Genomic DNA, 17,045 nt, shown 5'->3' with positions numbered 1-17,045 from the left:
AAGTACTTTTCATTTCCTGCATACTGTCTGTATCAAGAGCGTACTTTAGGTGATGGAATATAGCTCAGAATGCACAGTAGTAATGGGTCATGTAAAACTGGGACAGAGCTTTTATCTTTCATATATCATAAGACAAAGCCCTGGCAGCCTCCTCAATCAGTCCTGCTTCGTGGCTGTTGCTTAGTAACAGATGTCAGCATAGCTTCACAGGGTTGGACATTTCATCATGTTGCTCATTTCGGTGACATGATAATGCAGCACAGAGCCAGTGAGAAGATGAGATAGAGGAGCAGTGAGAGGAAGCCGACTGAGGGTTCTGAAACAGATTTGATTTGGGCTGAATGAACCCAGTAGGTGTAGTAACAGAATGACAGAGCATATATATATAATTTGCCATGTCATGACTCTCGCTCCCTCCGGCCGTCTGGAATGTGGCTCATATCAGATCCTCCTGATCCTGATTCATTAGAGCTGCTGCCCAGTCAGGGGTTGGTCAGTGCTGACAAACATGTAAAGGCCTATTCATGGTTCTGCATCGAAGCTACGCTGTAGGTACGCATGTAGCCTATGCACGGGGCCAATGCCATTGTGAGGATTCATAGCTGCGTAGGTGTTTGTGTGTGTCGATCTGCAATTACACCGAAAGGCTAGTGGCCGTGGAGTTTCTATGCTACTGTGTTGAGTTTCTCCCAGTTTCCAGTCTGCTTATTTAGTAATTCTCTGGGGTCTATGTTTATTTCAGAACAATGGCGAGTGTTGGAGTTGGGGTTGATAGATGTTTGATAAATGGCTTTTTCTTAAATGACTAAAACTAAGAAAAAAAAGACGTCAGAGGACATGGTTTTTGAGAACATTAAACTGAGTGGAGCAGGAGTTTCTGCAAATACTGTCTGCCGGTAATGCGAGGCGACAGGGTACAGACCTTACGATGTGCATCGACTCGGGTCACATCCTTGGGGAGGTGCACGTCAGGTGTATGGTTCTGCGTAGGGTACACATCTACATTCAGGTTACTCCGGAGAACGGCGTAGATTCAATGCAAAAGCAGGAAATGGGCTGAAAGCAGTGGATCTGCTCAGTGGGATAAGAAATGGACCCTTGTCTGTCAAACAAAGCAGTGAAGCACTGTAATAGGGCTGCTCAATTAATCGAAATATAATCGTGATTACGATTATTGGGTCAAACGATCTCCAAACTACTATAATCGAGTTGAAACGATTATTTGGCATTTTTTTCTAAAGAGACGCGCATGCGCAATTCAGTCCCTCCCCCAAAGCATTCAGCGCGGCCCCGCTGACTGGCCCTCACTCTCAAGCAGCTGTGAAGTGAAGGAGGCGAGTTGTGAGTGTGGGGACCGACATATCCGGGATCGACTCTTTGAATCCGACGAGCAGCAGCACCACACAGTGTAGCGGCCGCGCAGCGTCTATTCTCCAGCGCGCAGCCGCCGGCTGTTCACACCGGACCCGCGCGGGTCAGCTCGCGATTCTCCGCTTGTTGTTGTATGGAACCCGTTCAATGTCGGGGTTCGGGGGTAAATGATGATGATCCTCAAAGCCCCCCCCCACCCAGGCACCGATATCCTGCATGGTTTCACAGAGGAATAAGACACGCAGCCGTAATCGGTGTTTACCGGAACTGGAAGTGACTGGTACTTCCGGTTAGTCATTTAAAAAAATAAAATAAAATAAGGGCACATATTAATAATCGTTTGAATAATCGTGATTTCGTTTTTGCCAAAAATAATCGTGATTATGATTTTTTCCATAATCGAGCAGCCCAACACTGTAATCATGTGGATTGGACAGTTGGACTTAACAAGTGATGAATGTCCTCTTTAGTGGAACTGTTGTAGTTATACGTTGAATTATAAGTAATTAGTCATTCGTGAACATAAAAGTAAAATGATCATTGTGATAAGCGATCAATGTTATTATTACTGTAATTCGTAATTTATGGCAAATCAGAGTGTTCTTTCTGCCAATGGTTGCATTTATCTTAGCTCTGCTATCTTGATATTTTCTAATCTCTATAAACACATTTCACATGAATATGTAGAATCTCTATGTGAGTGACAAGATTATGTGGCCAGTGGCCTCCTGGTTTCATCTTGACCAATCACGTTTGAGCCGACTTTGATTGCCCTCAGGTAAAAGAGGAAGGACACATTGACTGAAATGCATCAGTGATCAGCTTTTTAATTTATTTGCATTCATGTGCAGATAACTGGTAATAGTGATTAGCCAAAATGTTGTCTGGACCTAAAACACCTACAATATCTCCGTATCACTGTTTGTGTTCAACTCATTAAACTGTAAACAGTGAACAGAAGACAGACTCTCGGCCTGCTCTCTAAACTGGAAACCCCAAAGTATTGCTGTTGCTCCAGAGACAATTTGTTTGTCGTCAAGACGTGATTGAGACTTTTCTGGCTCACTTCTTCTGTTTACGCCTCTACCATCATCATCATCATCATCATCTACTTAAAAGCTCTTTATTGCATCTGCCAAGGAGGTTATATCTTCATTGCTGTTTGTCTGTCTAATTACGTAAAAGTCACTGAACCAATTTTTATTGAAACTTGTTGGAAGGGCAGAGTAAACTCATTACCTTTTGGAGAGGATGTGATTAAGGGGGCAGATCTGGGTTCTTGTTTTTTTTTCTTCACTTTCTTTAACATTTATAAGACATTGTTAGGCACTTTTGTGAAGTTTGTAGGGAATAATTCATGGATATTAATGAAAAATATCATGCATATTCAGAGTACTGATATCTGAGTGAGCAATGTGGCGGGGCTTGATTGAAGTTAAAGGGATTGTGCGCTACAAAATGCCATTCTAGCTTTATTCTTTTATCTTTTCATCCATTCTCTTCCACCTTTGAGCTCCCTTTTTGTCATGTTGTGGAGGGATAGGAGACGCTCATGAAATTGGACTTGGATCACAGTACATGAAAACCTCCTTAATCTACATCTTTGAACACTTTATCTCACTTAATTTATATAATTTGTTGGGGTTTCGTTAAAAAGAGACACCACGTTATTCAGGTGCTATTGTGTCACGTCTAGGCAAGCTGTAGTACAATGCTGTATTACAATGACTCTCACTTATACATGACATATATATATATATATATATATATATATATATATATATATATTTGAATGATTTATTGCAAACGTTCCCTTCACAAATGTGTGACTGCACAGTCCCAACAATTGTAAAAACTTGAGTTTTTTAGAGGGAAGGTTGCAGCCTGGAGGTTGTTGTTGTTTACCGCAAAGGGGATTTAAAAACAGTCAACAGACAGGAAGTGGAAAGAGATGAGAACGCCATGTGAGATACGCAGCCATTTGCAGGTGTAGGCAAAACATGTATAGCATGCCTAATGAGATGACAGGTAGTACAACAACACACAACATCTTGTTTGTTTCTCCAGTGTGTGTGTGTGTGTGTGTGTGTGTGTGTGTGAATTCATGCATCAGCCTTTCTTCTGTCAGAAGTTTTTTTAATTCAATGTAACTTTCAGTGTGAACAGACATGATGTCTTCCATTCAATTAAACTCTTCTTTTTTTATTTTATTAAAACAAAACTTATTTGGTCTAAGTCTTGACTCAAACAAGGCCAGTGTGCCTGTTTTATGGTATGGATGGAGGTAGAGCTGAATGATATCTGAGTTATATTTAAGCTATCTTATGGTCCTTAGCTCTAACCTGTCTCCATGGCTGTTGCTAGGTAACTGTTGGTCCTTTGTCTTCCAGCAGGGTGTTGTCTATTTGGAGCCAGGAGTGTATCATTCCTAAGGACCGAAACACAATTTACATCTTAACCGTAAACCTAGCCACTCTCTTGAGTTGCCAAAGTTGAGGTCAAGTTTGAGGTTAACTGAAACTTATAATGAGATGATGCTCTCTAAGTTTGGTGGAAAGTAAAAGCAGCATGGTACCCAGTGTACAGAGTGGTCAAAGGGAGCAGCTGGAACCTTTAACATCCCTTTGAAAACACTCGGTAATGCTGAAAACACTGATTATTTGCTAGCTTATTTTGAGTGGCGAGGATAGTGAACATAACATTTAGCCTCTGTATCTCTGCCAGGACAGAATTCATGTCATCTAACAATTTTAAATGGTGATAAGACTTAAAACACAAAAGAAGACATCTGGAGTTGTGGTTTTTTAGTTTCTACACAATCTAAGTGCCACTTGTGGTTTAAGTATAAAAGAGATTCATTTTTCAGCCCTGATTTGTTTCAGTTTCGAAAGGTACCGACAAACAATGTTGTCCTGCTGATTCGGGGGATCAGTTATTAATAGGCTATTGTGAATCATGTGAGGGTTCTTGGACATATAACATATTTAATTTCTAATTAATCTTATCCAAAGCAAAACCTACAATTTTAATGATCTGCATCAGGTCATTGTTGTCAGTGTTTTGCAGCTCGAGGCGTGTAGCTGTAAAGTGTTTTCGACCATCTCTGGCACATCAGACAAATTGAATGTCAGAGTGCTTTACTGCCGATGAAGAAATAAGCTGCTGCAGAAGCCGGTGAAATGTGTGTGAAAAGGAGACGAGGGAGGACAGAGGGCAGCAGTGACCCGTGGCCTGCAGAGACGGACAGAAAGAGACAGACAAAGAAGTTACGAGTTGTAAGGGGTCAAAGAGTGGAATGTAATTTTTCAGTAGCTAAGCTCTAATCCTTGTGTGTGTGTGTGTGTCTATACCTGTTTGTTAAAGTTGTATTGTTGTTTGAACAGCGTCATCCTATGGCATATTTATAATATATTTATAAGTACTGTCCTACCAGTTTGCTCTCTTTCAACTGCATCAAGTCTCTATTACAACATTTCTGTCTCTCCTCCCTCTCCTTCTCTGCCCTCCACGAACACACACACCCCTCCTGCCTGTTAGTTAGTGGAGCAGCCTTTTTCGCAGCGTGGTAACAGCAGCCTATACTGAAAACACAGCAGAGGAGAAACACTCTGCTTGCATATGCACAAACTCACTTTGAGTATATCGCACATACACATTCAGATATGTATGTGCACAATCGCATTCCTGCTTACCCAAACCGAATGCATTCTTGTGTACATTCACTCCCTCTCTCTCTGGCTTAAGCACATACTCTCTCACTGTACAGTCTCTATGCTGCACTCATTTGACTGCTCAAGGATTGCGCTAGATATACTGTGTGCGTGTGTGTGTGGCTGCGGCAGTATTTGTGTGAGTTTAAGGTTGGAAATGATGTTGCGATCTAGTTGCCCTGCCGCTGCTGTAGAGGAAAGCCTTCAGATGCCAGACGGAACAATACACAAATGACTGACTTCCATAAGGATTTACTGCATCAATTATTTTTATCCAAGCGACTCCTGTGACATTCTTTTCTCTTCATATTTATTCATCATCCTGTCTGACTGAATCCAAGCTTCTGTTTTGTTTTTTTTGTCCTTTGCTGTTTTTATCACTCTACCTCGCCCTTCAGGACGCTGTCGCTTTATGTCTGTCTCTGACATCAGACACCTGCTATGACCTGGTTTACTCCTACAGGCTCAGAGCATTGTGGGAACGCTTCGGAGGATGTGGGGATCTTCTTCTTCCTGGGATTTCGCCGCTCTCTCTTTCTTCTCTTTTCCCTTTCTTGTCTTTTTAAGTGGCTCTCTTTTTTCATAATTCTGCTCTTTCAAAGCTCATCTTTTAGTCTCGCTGTGCCTCATCTTTCTCCTTTGTACATCCTTCTTTCCCCATCTTTTCTCTCCCTTTTCCCTTCTGCGTCGGCCACTCTCATACCTTACGTTCACTCTGCTCCATTTCTCTACGCCCCTCTATGCCCTACATTTCATCTCTATATTCACTGAGGCCAGTTTCTGCTTTTTCTAATACGTCTTTCCATCTCCTTGAGACAACATTTTGGATTTACCGACCAAACTACTACTCTCTTGGAAAATTCTACTTTGCTGACTTTTACTTTGCCAGCAAGGGCTGCAGAGTTATTTTGTAACCTGCGACTTGAGACTCATTGCTTCAGGGCAGCTGCCTTCTTTGAATTTCACATCAAGGATTGATTAATTGAATCAGCAGCCCCACGGAAGACCTGCATTTGATATTTATTGGGGATTTAGTGGACTGCAGCAGAGCTTAATTGGAAGAGAGTCCAAGCCCAGCCACAGAAGCCTGGCTTGAATGTCTTGTTTTGTGAAGCTTACACCCTGGTGAAGTGTCCTTGGGCAACTTACTGAATCTGCTGCAGCCCAGAAGGCTCAATCTCCCTGACAGGAAGAAGCGAAGAAAGACCTGCCTTACAGGGATCATTACATATCGCATTGCACAATGGTAAAGGAATTTGGTGGGACTAAAGTTCATAACATAAATTGGGACGGATTGATGACTGAGACCTGGACCCCAAGCCACTTCCACAAGTCTTGAAGTAACATTGTGTTTTAGCAAGACGTAGAAGAGGTTGTCACAGTCCTGTGATCAGCAACTCGGATTCCTGCACCAGATACTGCACATTCGTTTTTTGTGAATTCAGTAGTTTTAGTATGGCAGAAGAGCGAAAGAAAGCCTGTCCTTTATTGATTTGGATCATTTCTGCATGCTGGACCATTGTGAGAAGCTGAGTCTGACGTTTATCCCAGTATTGTTTAAGGTAAAACATTTTGAGCATCTCTATCAACGGGAATTGGAGCCGGATGATCAATGTCTGCATCTATCGTGGAGTGATGCAGAAGTGGAGCGGATGCTAGAGAGTTGTCAGTTACGGACTAGTGTTCTCTCAACCTCTTGTGGGTTTACTTGCTGTGTCACCACATTTTATAGTACAAAGAATATTTGACATCCTCTGTTTCCTCTCACCGGGCTGTCTGCTTTACTGGAATTACAACCCTGCGGGAAACTGTCTTTGATTGATTTTTCTTTTTTTCTCTATTGCATTTCCTGTGGCTGTCTCGTGGCTAAAAGTTATAAATGGATATTAGCACCCCTGTAACCATGCTGTGACCCCTGTAACCAAGCTTTTTTGGGAATATTTTTGGATATCTCATTTTGCACATCGCTAGTTTATTTAAATTTGAAAAACTAGGAATTTTCCCTGGTAGCAAACCAGCCACATCAGCAGCCAGTCTTGCGCTCTATGCTGTACTCGGGATTCAAGAGATTTGTCTGGAGACCTGTGGCTAGATCTGGAACTGTCCCCTCACAGCACAAATGGAAAACAGCGGCTGTATCCCTCTCTGCTGGAGCAAGGGGGCTTGCATCTATGCACAGCATCCCCTACCAAGTATGTACTTAAAAGAATATCGATACAAACATGCTTCATACCACAGACTAAATGCAAACCTCAGTAATAGAGAATATTAAAATCTGTAGTTAAATATGCTGTTGTTTACTGTCCACGGGTCATTTTATTAAATATTAATAAGATAGATCGGAAACATTGATGATAAAATATTCAGCTTTATAATTACAGTGCACCTGTCTTTCTTCCGATATCGTTATATATGAATGAAAAATAAGCTTTAATTCATCATGACAGTGGGTTGGACTCAGTTAACATGAGCGGTATATCTACTGCTTTGTGAAGTCAGGATCAGACACTGGCATGGATCTATTTTGTATACTTAAAACTCTGGGTTTTGGGAGACATTTTGATCATATGTTATAATTTATATCCATATAATTAATCAGACAATGAAAAAAGTGCTGCATATTTAAGATTTGTTTTGACATTTCCCAGAAGCTCCATTTTCAGTACAGCTACAGCATGACAGGTTGCTGAAACTGCCCAGAGAGTGCATCAATCACTGCAGGATATTATTACGATTATTTCTCCAGAGGCAGCAACACATCACCTCATGTCTCTCATGTGAGCTCATAGGGGAGCAGATGTAGACAAAATGGAGAGGGGCTAGCTGAGGTTGTAGTATAATGGCCTCATAATGTTTACCGTTGCATTGACAGCACCATCAGCTGTTCCGCTCTCCCATTAGCTATTGTGACTCTGTTTAGAAACAACTCGTGTAGTTAACAGGGTCTTCCTTGGTCCACATCCCACCCGTTCACCAAGTTTCAAGGAAATCGGTAGAGTTGTTTTTGTGTAATCCTGTTCACAAACAGACCAACAGCAAACATAGCCTCCTAGTTGGAAAATGTAGTGAATGAATCGCAAAGTTTCCTTTTTCTTTTGGTTCAAGCCTCGGCTGAACCAACTGAGCAACAGTGGAGAATCCTTCTCTGTTCGCCAAGGTTACAGCGAATATAAGTGGTGGGAGGTGGTGTTCACTCGCCCTTCAAGCTTTCATGTCATTGGAACAACGCAGAACACACACACACACACACACACACACACACACACACACACACACACACACACACACACACACACACACACACACACACACACACACACACACACACACACACACACACACACACACACACACACACACACACACACACACACACACACACACACACACACACACACACACAAACACACAAACACACACAGACTCTTATTGCAGCTTCCTGGGTTGGTTCGGCACATTGTAGAAAGTGGAAGTGACATGAAGACCAGAACTGAACAGTCACATGGCGTGTCAGGTATGTTGATAAAAAACCAGTGTCAAGCTTTATTCAGTCGCCTCAATGAGAGAGTGAGAGGAAGAGAGAGGGGGAGGTTAGAGGAAATTGTTTGAGGATGAGCGAAAGATGAGAGGGAGGAAGGAAGAGAGGTGGTTCAATAGGACGGGAGGATGAAATGGAGATGTGAAGGCAGGAACTAAAAGGTCTGCGAGCATGTGTGACGAGTGGCAGGAGGAGATTAAGCAAGGTGGGGAGGAAAAGAGTTGCAGATGAAGAGAGAGGGATGCAGAAAGAGGGAAGTTCCAGGAGAATTGGGATGTGGGAAATGAAAGAGGGGAGAAGATGCACACTTTATAAAGCAGGACATGAAAGAAGGGATAAATGTGAGGAACGAGAGGAGGGGGGGGCGGTAAAAAAAAACAACCCAAAGCATCCCAGGCTCCCCTTAGGATTGTGCTAACCAAAGTAACCCAGATACCAGCTAAGCGAGAAGATAAACCATCCTGCTGCTGCTGCTACGGGACAGAGCTCAACTCCAGCCTTCTGTGGTTTAACAGGCTGAGTGTCAGTCAGTGGAGCCCCACTGAGAGAGAGAGAGGGGGTGGCGGTGGGCCTGGCAGCAGCCTGCACCCCTGCTGACTGCCTCCATGGCCTAGTTGATTTGATTCCTCTCTTGTGAGGCGGTGAGAGCATGCATGTGGGGATTTAGTGCAGTTCTGCTGAGTAGAAAGTGGTGCAGTGAGATATGGTTTCATTTGTCCTGTTTTTAAGACATTCATTATTGCAGCTTAGGATCCATATGGTTTACTGCCCTGAATCAATTTTGCTAGGTACTCGGTTGGGACAGCATCAATAAAAAATTGCGTTTATATGGCCTCTAAAGAAGTTTTCAGATATGGACTCAGAAAAAGTGGGGCCCTGTAGAGCATGCAGTCAGAATCTCACAGTCTTTCAGGTGACGTGTTTACGTGTATGGTACCTCTTTTTCATCCTGACATATTTGTATTCTTCCAATTTAATGTCTGCTGTGAGTTTGAAACGACATCAACATGCTGACTTTCTTTTTTAACATTTTATTTCCACCTCCATTGAAATTTCCCTTACTCCATCACAAACTCGCTGGTAGCTTAATTTGCAGGTCATATCTACTGACGCTCTTTTGATAAAGACTTCTTAGAAACAGTTACTACACTACATTCCCTTCATGTGATGTACAGCACAGCAATAAGTAGCTGTATGTACAACATGTAGGAATGCCCACTTTTCTAATAGGATTTCATTAAGCTCTATGTAGTACTTAGGTTAAGGTTACGTGTTGTTTTTTGCACCACTATTGTGTTTGTGTCCCTGTGTGCTGTGAACAATATTTGCTTAACATCTAATCTGATTACTGAATGAGTGAGCAGCAGCAGATGGCTGACTGTGGTTTGTGACTCTGTTTCTCCCCTGGTGAAACTGCTTCTATTTAAAAATGAGTTCCAGTCAAAATAATGTCCCCAATACATTTTTCAAAGTTGCCCCCCTGAGAGGAGGCATGGAAGCCAGAACTGGTGCTGTTAAAACAACTGTGTTGGGCAACTGCAACAGATCTTTATGTGGACATATAAGGTTTTGTGATAAATGTATCATTAATGGTATATTGTACAGCAAATCTTGATTTTCTGAATTAAGAAAACATTTTTGTAGTCAACATAATTTTAATGTGTTTGCTCGATTTTTAACTCTGATGTGCACTAAAAACAACCGGACATCTGCTCTCTCGCACAGTAGGAATTCATACAGTTGCACAGTGATAGTAATATTGGATCTAGTGACATTTGTCAATCATGTGAAACAGTAGTGGTTGTTATTGGTAAACGTTACTCAATTAAAATGATGAGCTGTGCACTGCATTGTATTGTGTCTGTAAGATTAATCAGAAAATTGATCTTTGCATATTTTTGCTTTGCGTAGTTATAAAAATCATCTAAAGAATCAGATTGGTCCAGAAGCTTATATTTTTAGGAGGAAGTAAAAACAAGGTTTAATGCACCTGCACTGCAAATATAGTGCCAACAACAACTGGAATGGTTCAGAGTTTAAACCATCTTCTTTTTCAAGCACTTCACTACGGTTGTAAAATAAAAGCAGCAACTATTAAAGTGACAGTGACTATAAGTGATCTGCTCAACAAAACCCTACTGATATGATTTTCATGACCAAATAGCAGTGCAATGCCATAAATTGCACCTTTTATATCTGTATTTATAAAGGAGTTATGTAGTGGTACTGTTAAAGGACTGAGAGCACTGGCACATTCTGTTTGAGGGATTATAACGCCATCTAATAATCCAGTAGTATCACAGCCAAGGTACTGTAGTATCATTCAAGTGGATGATGTTGGTAATTGTGTTTAAGTGACATTTTTATTTTAATCTAAATCTGCATTAATCTGTTGTAATAAAGCCTCAAATGAGGATCTCAGTGACCTCAGTTCATCAATTCTCCTGTATGAGAAAAATATTTTCAAAAAAAAAAAGAATTTATTATCATTATTATAATCATTATTATTATTATTATCAGAAGAAAAGAAAATGTGTCCAGTCACCATTCTTACAATATTCAAAGTATACACATCTCAAGTGGATGTAAGAAGATGTGATTGATTCATAGAACAATAAGGTAAATAACACAAATATGAGTTTGATAATATGAATGCAATGAGCAGTGAGATGTCACGACAATCTCGAGAGTATAGACTAAAAAAGGAAGCGAGCGCATTGACTCTCCACACATCTGTAATAATGTGTATCGCACACAACCGCAGTATTATACACACACACGTGCAAGCACGCACGCACGCACGCACACGCACACGCACACACACACACACACACACACACACTCCCTCTCTCTCTCTCTCTCTTTTGATACAGCCAGTTCTTAAGATAATGCTGAGTCAAGTTTCAAGATGCACACTTCTGTTGTGCTGTCTTTGAAAAGTCAACTGTAAGTCAAGCTGTTAAAAGTGCTGAGCAAACTTTCCCTGGATCAGTTTCTATACTTCTGTTGCTGTATTTCCTCCTTCCTCAGTATGGAGCCTTCTGGCTGTGACCTTAGCACAATACTGCTGATATGATTTATTTGGCTCACTACTGAACAGTATTGAAACAACCAGGGTCGACGGTAACAGTCAAACACCGTTTGGGAGTTTTGAAAAATTGACTGATTGACTCAATTTTAAACAGGTATTTTGTGATATAATTTTGTTTTTGATAACATCCACCACTCTGGAAATGAGCCATGGTAATATTCTCTCAGACTTGTTTCACCACCGTGACAGACTGAATTCACATTTAGCTGAAGCCAGTCACTGGAGTGACGATGACTCAACAAGGCCTGCTGGGATATCCACACAGTCACAATATGACACAGGAATAACAGGGAGCTGCAGAGAGCGAGTCTCTCAAGACATGTTACGATAAACCTGCAGTAGAAAGAAGGTGTTACGTGAACAACTTTCAAAGGGGGTCAATGGGTTAAAAGGAAGCAGAGAGAAAAATGGAAGAATTTCTAGCAGGATGGTTTGTCCCTTCCTCTGCCGAGCAGGTTATGCTTCAACCCCTGTTTGTTGGTTGGTTTGTTTGTAAGCAAGATTGCACATTAAATACTGGATGGGTTACCACATAACTTAGTTGAAGGATGCGTTATGGGTCAGGGAAGAACACATCCAATTTTGGTCTAGATCTGGATCATAGGGCCGATCCAGGGTATTTTTTACACTTCTTAACCATTGACAAAAAAAATCGGACATGTTTAGGGGACTGATACTTATGAGTGTCTTCAATTTGGTGCAGTTTCAAATACAAATGTGGATCTGGTGATTTTGAATGTGTCATCATAAGGGGATTGCTGGGCCTTTATGCTCTCCACCGAGTGCCATTCTAGTTTTGGTTTGCATTTATTTAGCACTGCAATACTCTAAATATAGTCAATGAGACTTCTTGTGGTTTTGTAGGCTCATCTTATCCGTATAAATTATTATTTAGACTTCCACCTAATAGTAGTATCGAGTTACTGACATAGAAAGTGATTGGAACTTGGACATACACTGACGAACTTGTCTGATCCACATTAAATACTGTTGATTAATCAGTGTCACTGTCAAATTTGTCACATCTTTTTCTAGATGTTGGAAACAGAGATCAACTAGTGTTGGCAGAAGACTTGTGCAACATGAGCCAGAGCCGATCCCAGTCCACTAAAGTGTGTCCGCAGAAATTAAGTAATCCTCCTACGGCAGACTTTAGCATGTCTAGCCGGATTTTTTTTTTTCAAACCACCAGATTGCAAAGTGTAGCTGAGTAGCCACGCAGGCAGGGCAGAGTAAATGTGCTTCAGAAAGAGTTCAAATATGGCTTTTGCCTGTTGGCTAGTTCCGCTCTCCACTGCAGTGAGGACTGAATAATCAGACCACTGAGTGACTGGAGCTGCTCTAAGATTTATTTATTTATCGAAACTCGCCTGATTTATGTGGAACGGCGAGTCCAATAGGTCCTTCGGAAAAGACCTTGAGTCGGTGTTCTGCAGGGTTATATTGACTCTTTTGCTGACTGACTGTCTGGTTAACCCCTCCTCATCACACTGGCTCATTTAGATGCAGTTCAATGCCAGCAGGCTTGTTTTCCTGCTCACTAACGACAGCCGTTTGTTGAGTTTCGTCCCAGTTTTACTGTCTCTTCTCCACCTGGATTTGTTCTGCCCGAGTTCTCTTTATGTATTACTGATTAATAATGCAGCTTGTTTTGTGTCATGATAATTTCACAGATTACTAGTCAACTATGAAGTCATGTTTTTTGACCTTATATGTATTTGCTTCTCTTTTTCAGAATATGACGGACAGTTAGCCCCAGCAGCAGCATTTGAGTCAGGCATGGCGTCGTCTTCCTTCCTGGAGCCCAACCTCAATCACTCGGCAGCGGGTGGTTGTGGGGTGAAATCCCGGTCCGGGATGCCTGGCGTTGGTACCAGCGGCTCTGCCGGTGGCCTCGAGCGCCCCGCTGGCTCCATGGACCGGGTGCTCAAGATCTTCCATTACTTTGAGACAAATAGTGAACCAAGTAGTTGGGCTAGTAATATCAGGCATGGAGATGCCACCGATGTCAGGGTAAGTCACACAAATGTTTCTTTTCTTTCCATCTTTCCATTGTCATTTTCTCAATCCTCAACTTCTCCTTTATTTATCGCTGTTTTAACAGGGTGTTATCCAGAAGATAGCGGAGATCCACAAATTGCGCTGTGTGTCCTCTCTGGGTCTCCGTCTGACCCATCTGCACTCTGATGCTCTCCATTGGTTACACCCAGATTTGGGCGTGTCTCATGTCCGGGAGAAATATGAGAAACAGCATCCCCAGGAGGAGTGGAGGTAGAACTACAATAAGATTCAATGTTTCTGATTCATACTTCTGCATCAAAGCCACGGCGTACGTGCGCATGTAGCCTACGCACAGGGCTGAGCATTTATAGTTGTCTGTTTAAGTTGTGCTGCAATTACACTGCAGAAACACTAGTGGCAGTAGAGTTTCTACTGCTAGTGTTGAGTGTCTTCCGGTTTTTGGTCCACTTCTTTACAACTTCTCTGGCATCACTGTTTACTTCAGAACAATGGCGAGTGTTACTAAGCTGACCATGTTGAAGTTGGAGCTGATAGATGTTGAAGATCAATTACTGTCAAGGCTCTGCGTAGGGTACACGTCTACATGTAGGCTACAGCGTAGCTTCAACACAGAAGCATGAATTGGGCTTTACGCTGTTTGCTCTCCCCCGATTTCTTCCCTTATCTCAGTAGGAGTGTCAGGATGTAATGTGTTTGTGTGCTCACTCAGTCGATGAACGGGTCTGGATGTTGCAGTCCCTTAAAGACCATTAGTACACACTCATGCTTGATGATGTGTTTGTAGCTCAGGTAGCTGTGGGTCGATACCTCAGGGTAATCAGGAGGGCACTCACCTTTCTTAATGGTGTTCGAGTACCAAAGATCAGGCGTAGTATGTTTGATTCTTTTCAGAGGAGAAAAAGTGTCAGATCATTACGATAAAGTCATCCTTACAAATTCCCTGTTTGACTGTATAGAAGCTATACGGCTTCAAGCTACTAACCTGCCAACCAACCATATGATATTGATACCTTTACAAGATTACAGCTATATAATATGGTCCCAATTAAACCATTTTATAGACACTAAGACCTGAAAAACACAGAATATACGCACCAATAAATACAACAACCAAGTAGTTAATATTCATTTCTTCCTTTTACCAAGGCTCTTGTAGAGATTTTCTTGAGATTCAAGTCTGTGTATAATGTGTTTCCTCATTCATCCATATCTAATATCTAAATTTGAATATAGAGGACATGATAACCAACAGGGATTATGGCATTAATCTAAAGTCACCTGGTCAAGGTGACTTCATTACACAAGTGCATGACCTGCATGCAATGAGTAGTTTATGTTGATACTATTTGTTTTCCTATTATAATTCCTCACACCTTAATCTAAACATTTAATTTGCTCTTCTATAATAAAGAACATTCATTGGTTCTCTGTGCTGCTCGTGATTTGAAAGCAGCTCTGTCCGTTTTCAACCTACAGCCCCACTGCGCTGGCGCTCTGCCACGCTACACTGATATTGTTAACAGCTTTCTTACAATTCAGTCCATTGTCCTGCAGTCAATGTGTGACACCCAAAGTCATTAAAATTGAAATGTATTCACAATGAACCTGTTGTTCACACCACTGACATGCAGCAGAGCAGCACTGCCAGTTGTTGCAGCTCTGCCTCCGAGGGTGACGGAGCTGCAAGCCCACAGGAGCTTCGGCTGTTGCCAAGCTATTGTTAGAACAGCAGCAGCAGCCCAGGGGATGGACTGACTCTATCTCACTCCTCTCTCACTCCCTCGCATGCTCTCCCTCTCTTATTCTGTCTTGGGTGCTCGCAGTCACTCTTTTTCACTTTGATCCTTCTCTCCATCCTTCTTTTCCCTATCTGGCATCTGTTTCCTTTCTCATCCAGTTTTTTTGGTTCATTCATTATAGAACAGGGATGTTTTATTCATTTTGTCCTCAACCTTGATTTCTTTTGTTATCTAACTGCAGGCCTGTAGCATCACAGCAGCTTGGAGCTCACTTCTCCCCTGACCCATTTCTCTCAACCCTAGTCACTGCAATATGTCAGTCATAAAATAATATGTGACTATAACCAGGGATGACACATCTGAATACGTCCGTGACACAGCTAACTGGCAAGTGTAACAGTGGGAATTTCGTTTTGCTAAATGGTATCAAATTCGGTTAGTTCACTGTCAGCTTGATATAAAAACCACATCTCACTGTGCCACCAGACTCTGAAATAGTGATTAGAAAGGGAATCTTTTAACTTTAAAACCGGGTTTCAAACGCCATTGTTGGCAGGCGGCCATCATGCCTAAGTGACTCTGACACAGAATCTACCAGATGCTGGGATGCTCATGGGTCGCTGACATTAACTTTAGCCTTTTTTGCAAAAGAGTGCAAACAGATATCATTGCATCATTGCTAAAAAAAAACAACTTCCCTGTGATAATTTACAACATATATATATATCAGATATGTATATATAATCTCTGAAAATATGTGGGATTGATCTGATCAGTGTTGTCACTGTGAAATGGCAAACTTCTGTGTTACAGGCTGCTGGGTACTGTTTGTCTAAATCAGAATCAGAATCAACATGCCAGTTTTCACGCTGTTGACACTTTCTAGGTTGAGGCACAAATATTTGAGCTATAAGTGAGACAATTTTCTATTGGAAGGTGTTTAAAAATGTAAATACAATTTGTTGATCGATAAATTACATTGTTAGAAATAATATTGCCAAAAACCACAGAGATCTGTTTTTTAAATTTGAGCTTGTCGTGCCTTACATCTCTTCTATCGTTCACACTGGGCCAGAGCAAGGCCTTTATATGCGTTGAGGTTTGTGTATGCGTCAGCTGCATGAATGAGTAAGCACGATCCTTCTATGCGTCAGACGTGCATTGAATCTTGATGCTGCAGGTTATTTCAGGGTGTGTGTGTGTGGTGGGGGGGTGGGGGTTTGTGTGTGTGTGTGTATGTGTGTATTACTGTTATTTATCCAGATTGTCTCTTTCATTCTCAGGTATGAGTTGCGGATACGGTACCTTCCTAAAGGTTACCTCAGCCATTTCTGTGAAGACAAACCCTCTCTCAACTACCTCTACCACCAGGTGAGACACCTGAGTGGGATCACTGAAAAATAGATAATAGAAAGCTGTCCTCCATGTGCAAATGAAAAAGTAAAATTTGGTTTAAATAATGTGTATACTTTTCTTGAACCTGCCTCATCTTCTCTGTCACCTCCTCGAACACATTTATGTCCATCAAGGCGTATCTTTAAACAGATGAATAAAAAGATACCAATTCACTCGTC

General features: G+C 41.7%; 1 protein-coding gene across 4 annotated transcripts in view; it reads left to right on the top strand.

Annotated features, from left to right (window-relative positions):
* The window catches only part of LOC133014497 (focal adhesion kinase 1-like), a 59,293-nt gene that overhangs the window by 6,911 nt on the left and 35,337 nt on the right, over positions 1-17,045 (top strand). For 3 of the 4 annotated variants that reach the window (XM_061081761.1, XM_061081763.1, XM_061081760.1), the window contains exons 2-4: positions 13,446-13,723; positions 13,815-13,981; positions 16,755-16,842. In XM_061081761.1, coding sequence (XP_060937744.1) covers positions 13,490-13,723; positions 13,815-13,981; positions 16,755-16,842 — 489 coding nt within the window. In that variant the 5' untranslated portion in view covers positions 13,446-13,489. Of the gene's footprint in view, positions 1-13,237; positions 13,334-13,445; positions 13,724-13,814; positions 13,982-16,754; positions 16,843-17,045 lie in introns of those variants that run through there. The other variant, XM_061081762.1, reaches the window with a different exon arrangement.

This window comes from Limanda limanda, chromosome 11 (genome assembly GCF_963576545.1).
Source record: "Limanda limanda chromosome 11, fLimLim1.1, whole genome shotgun sequence".
NCBI lineage: Eukaryota > Metazoa > Chordata > Actinopteri > Pleuronectiformes > Pleuronectidae > Limanda > Limanda limanda.
The sequence above is the reverse complement of the archived record's forward strand: the minus strand, read 5'-3'. Positions and strand labels throughout refer to the sequence as shown.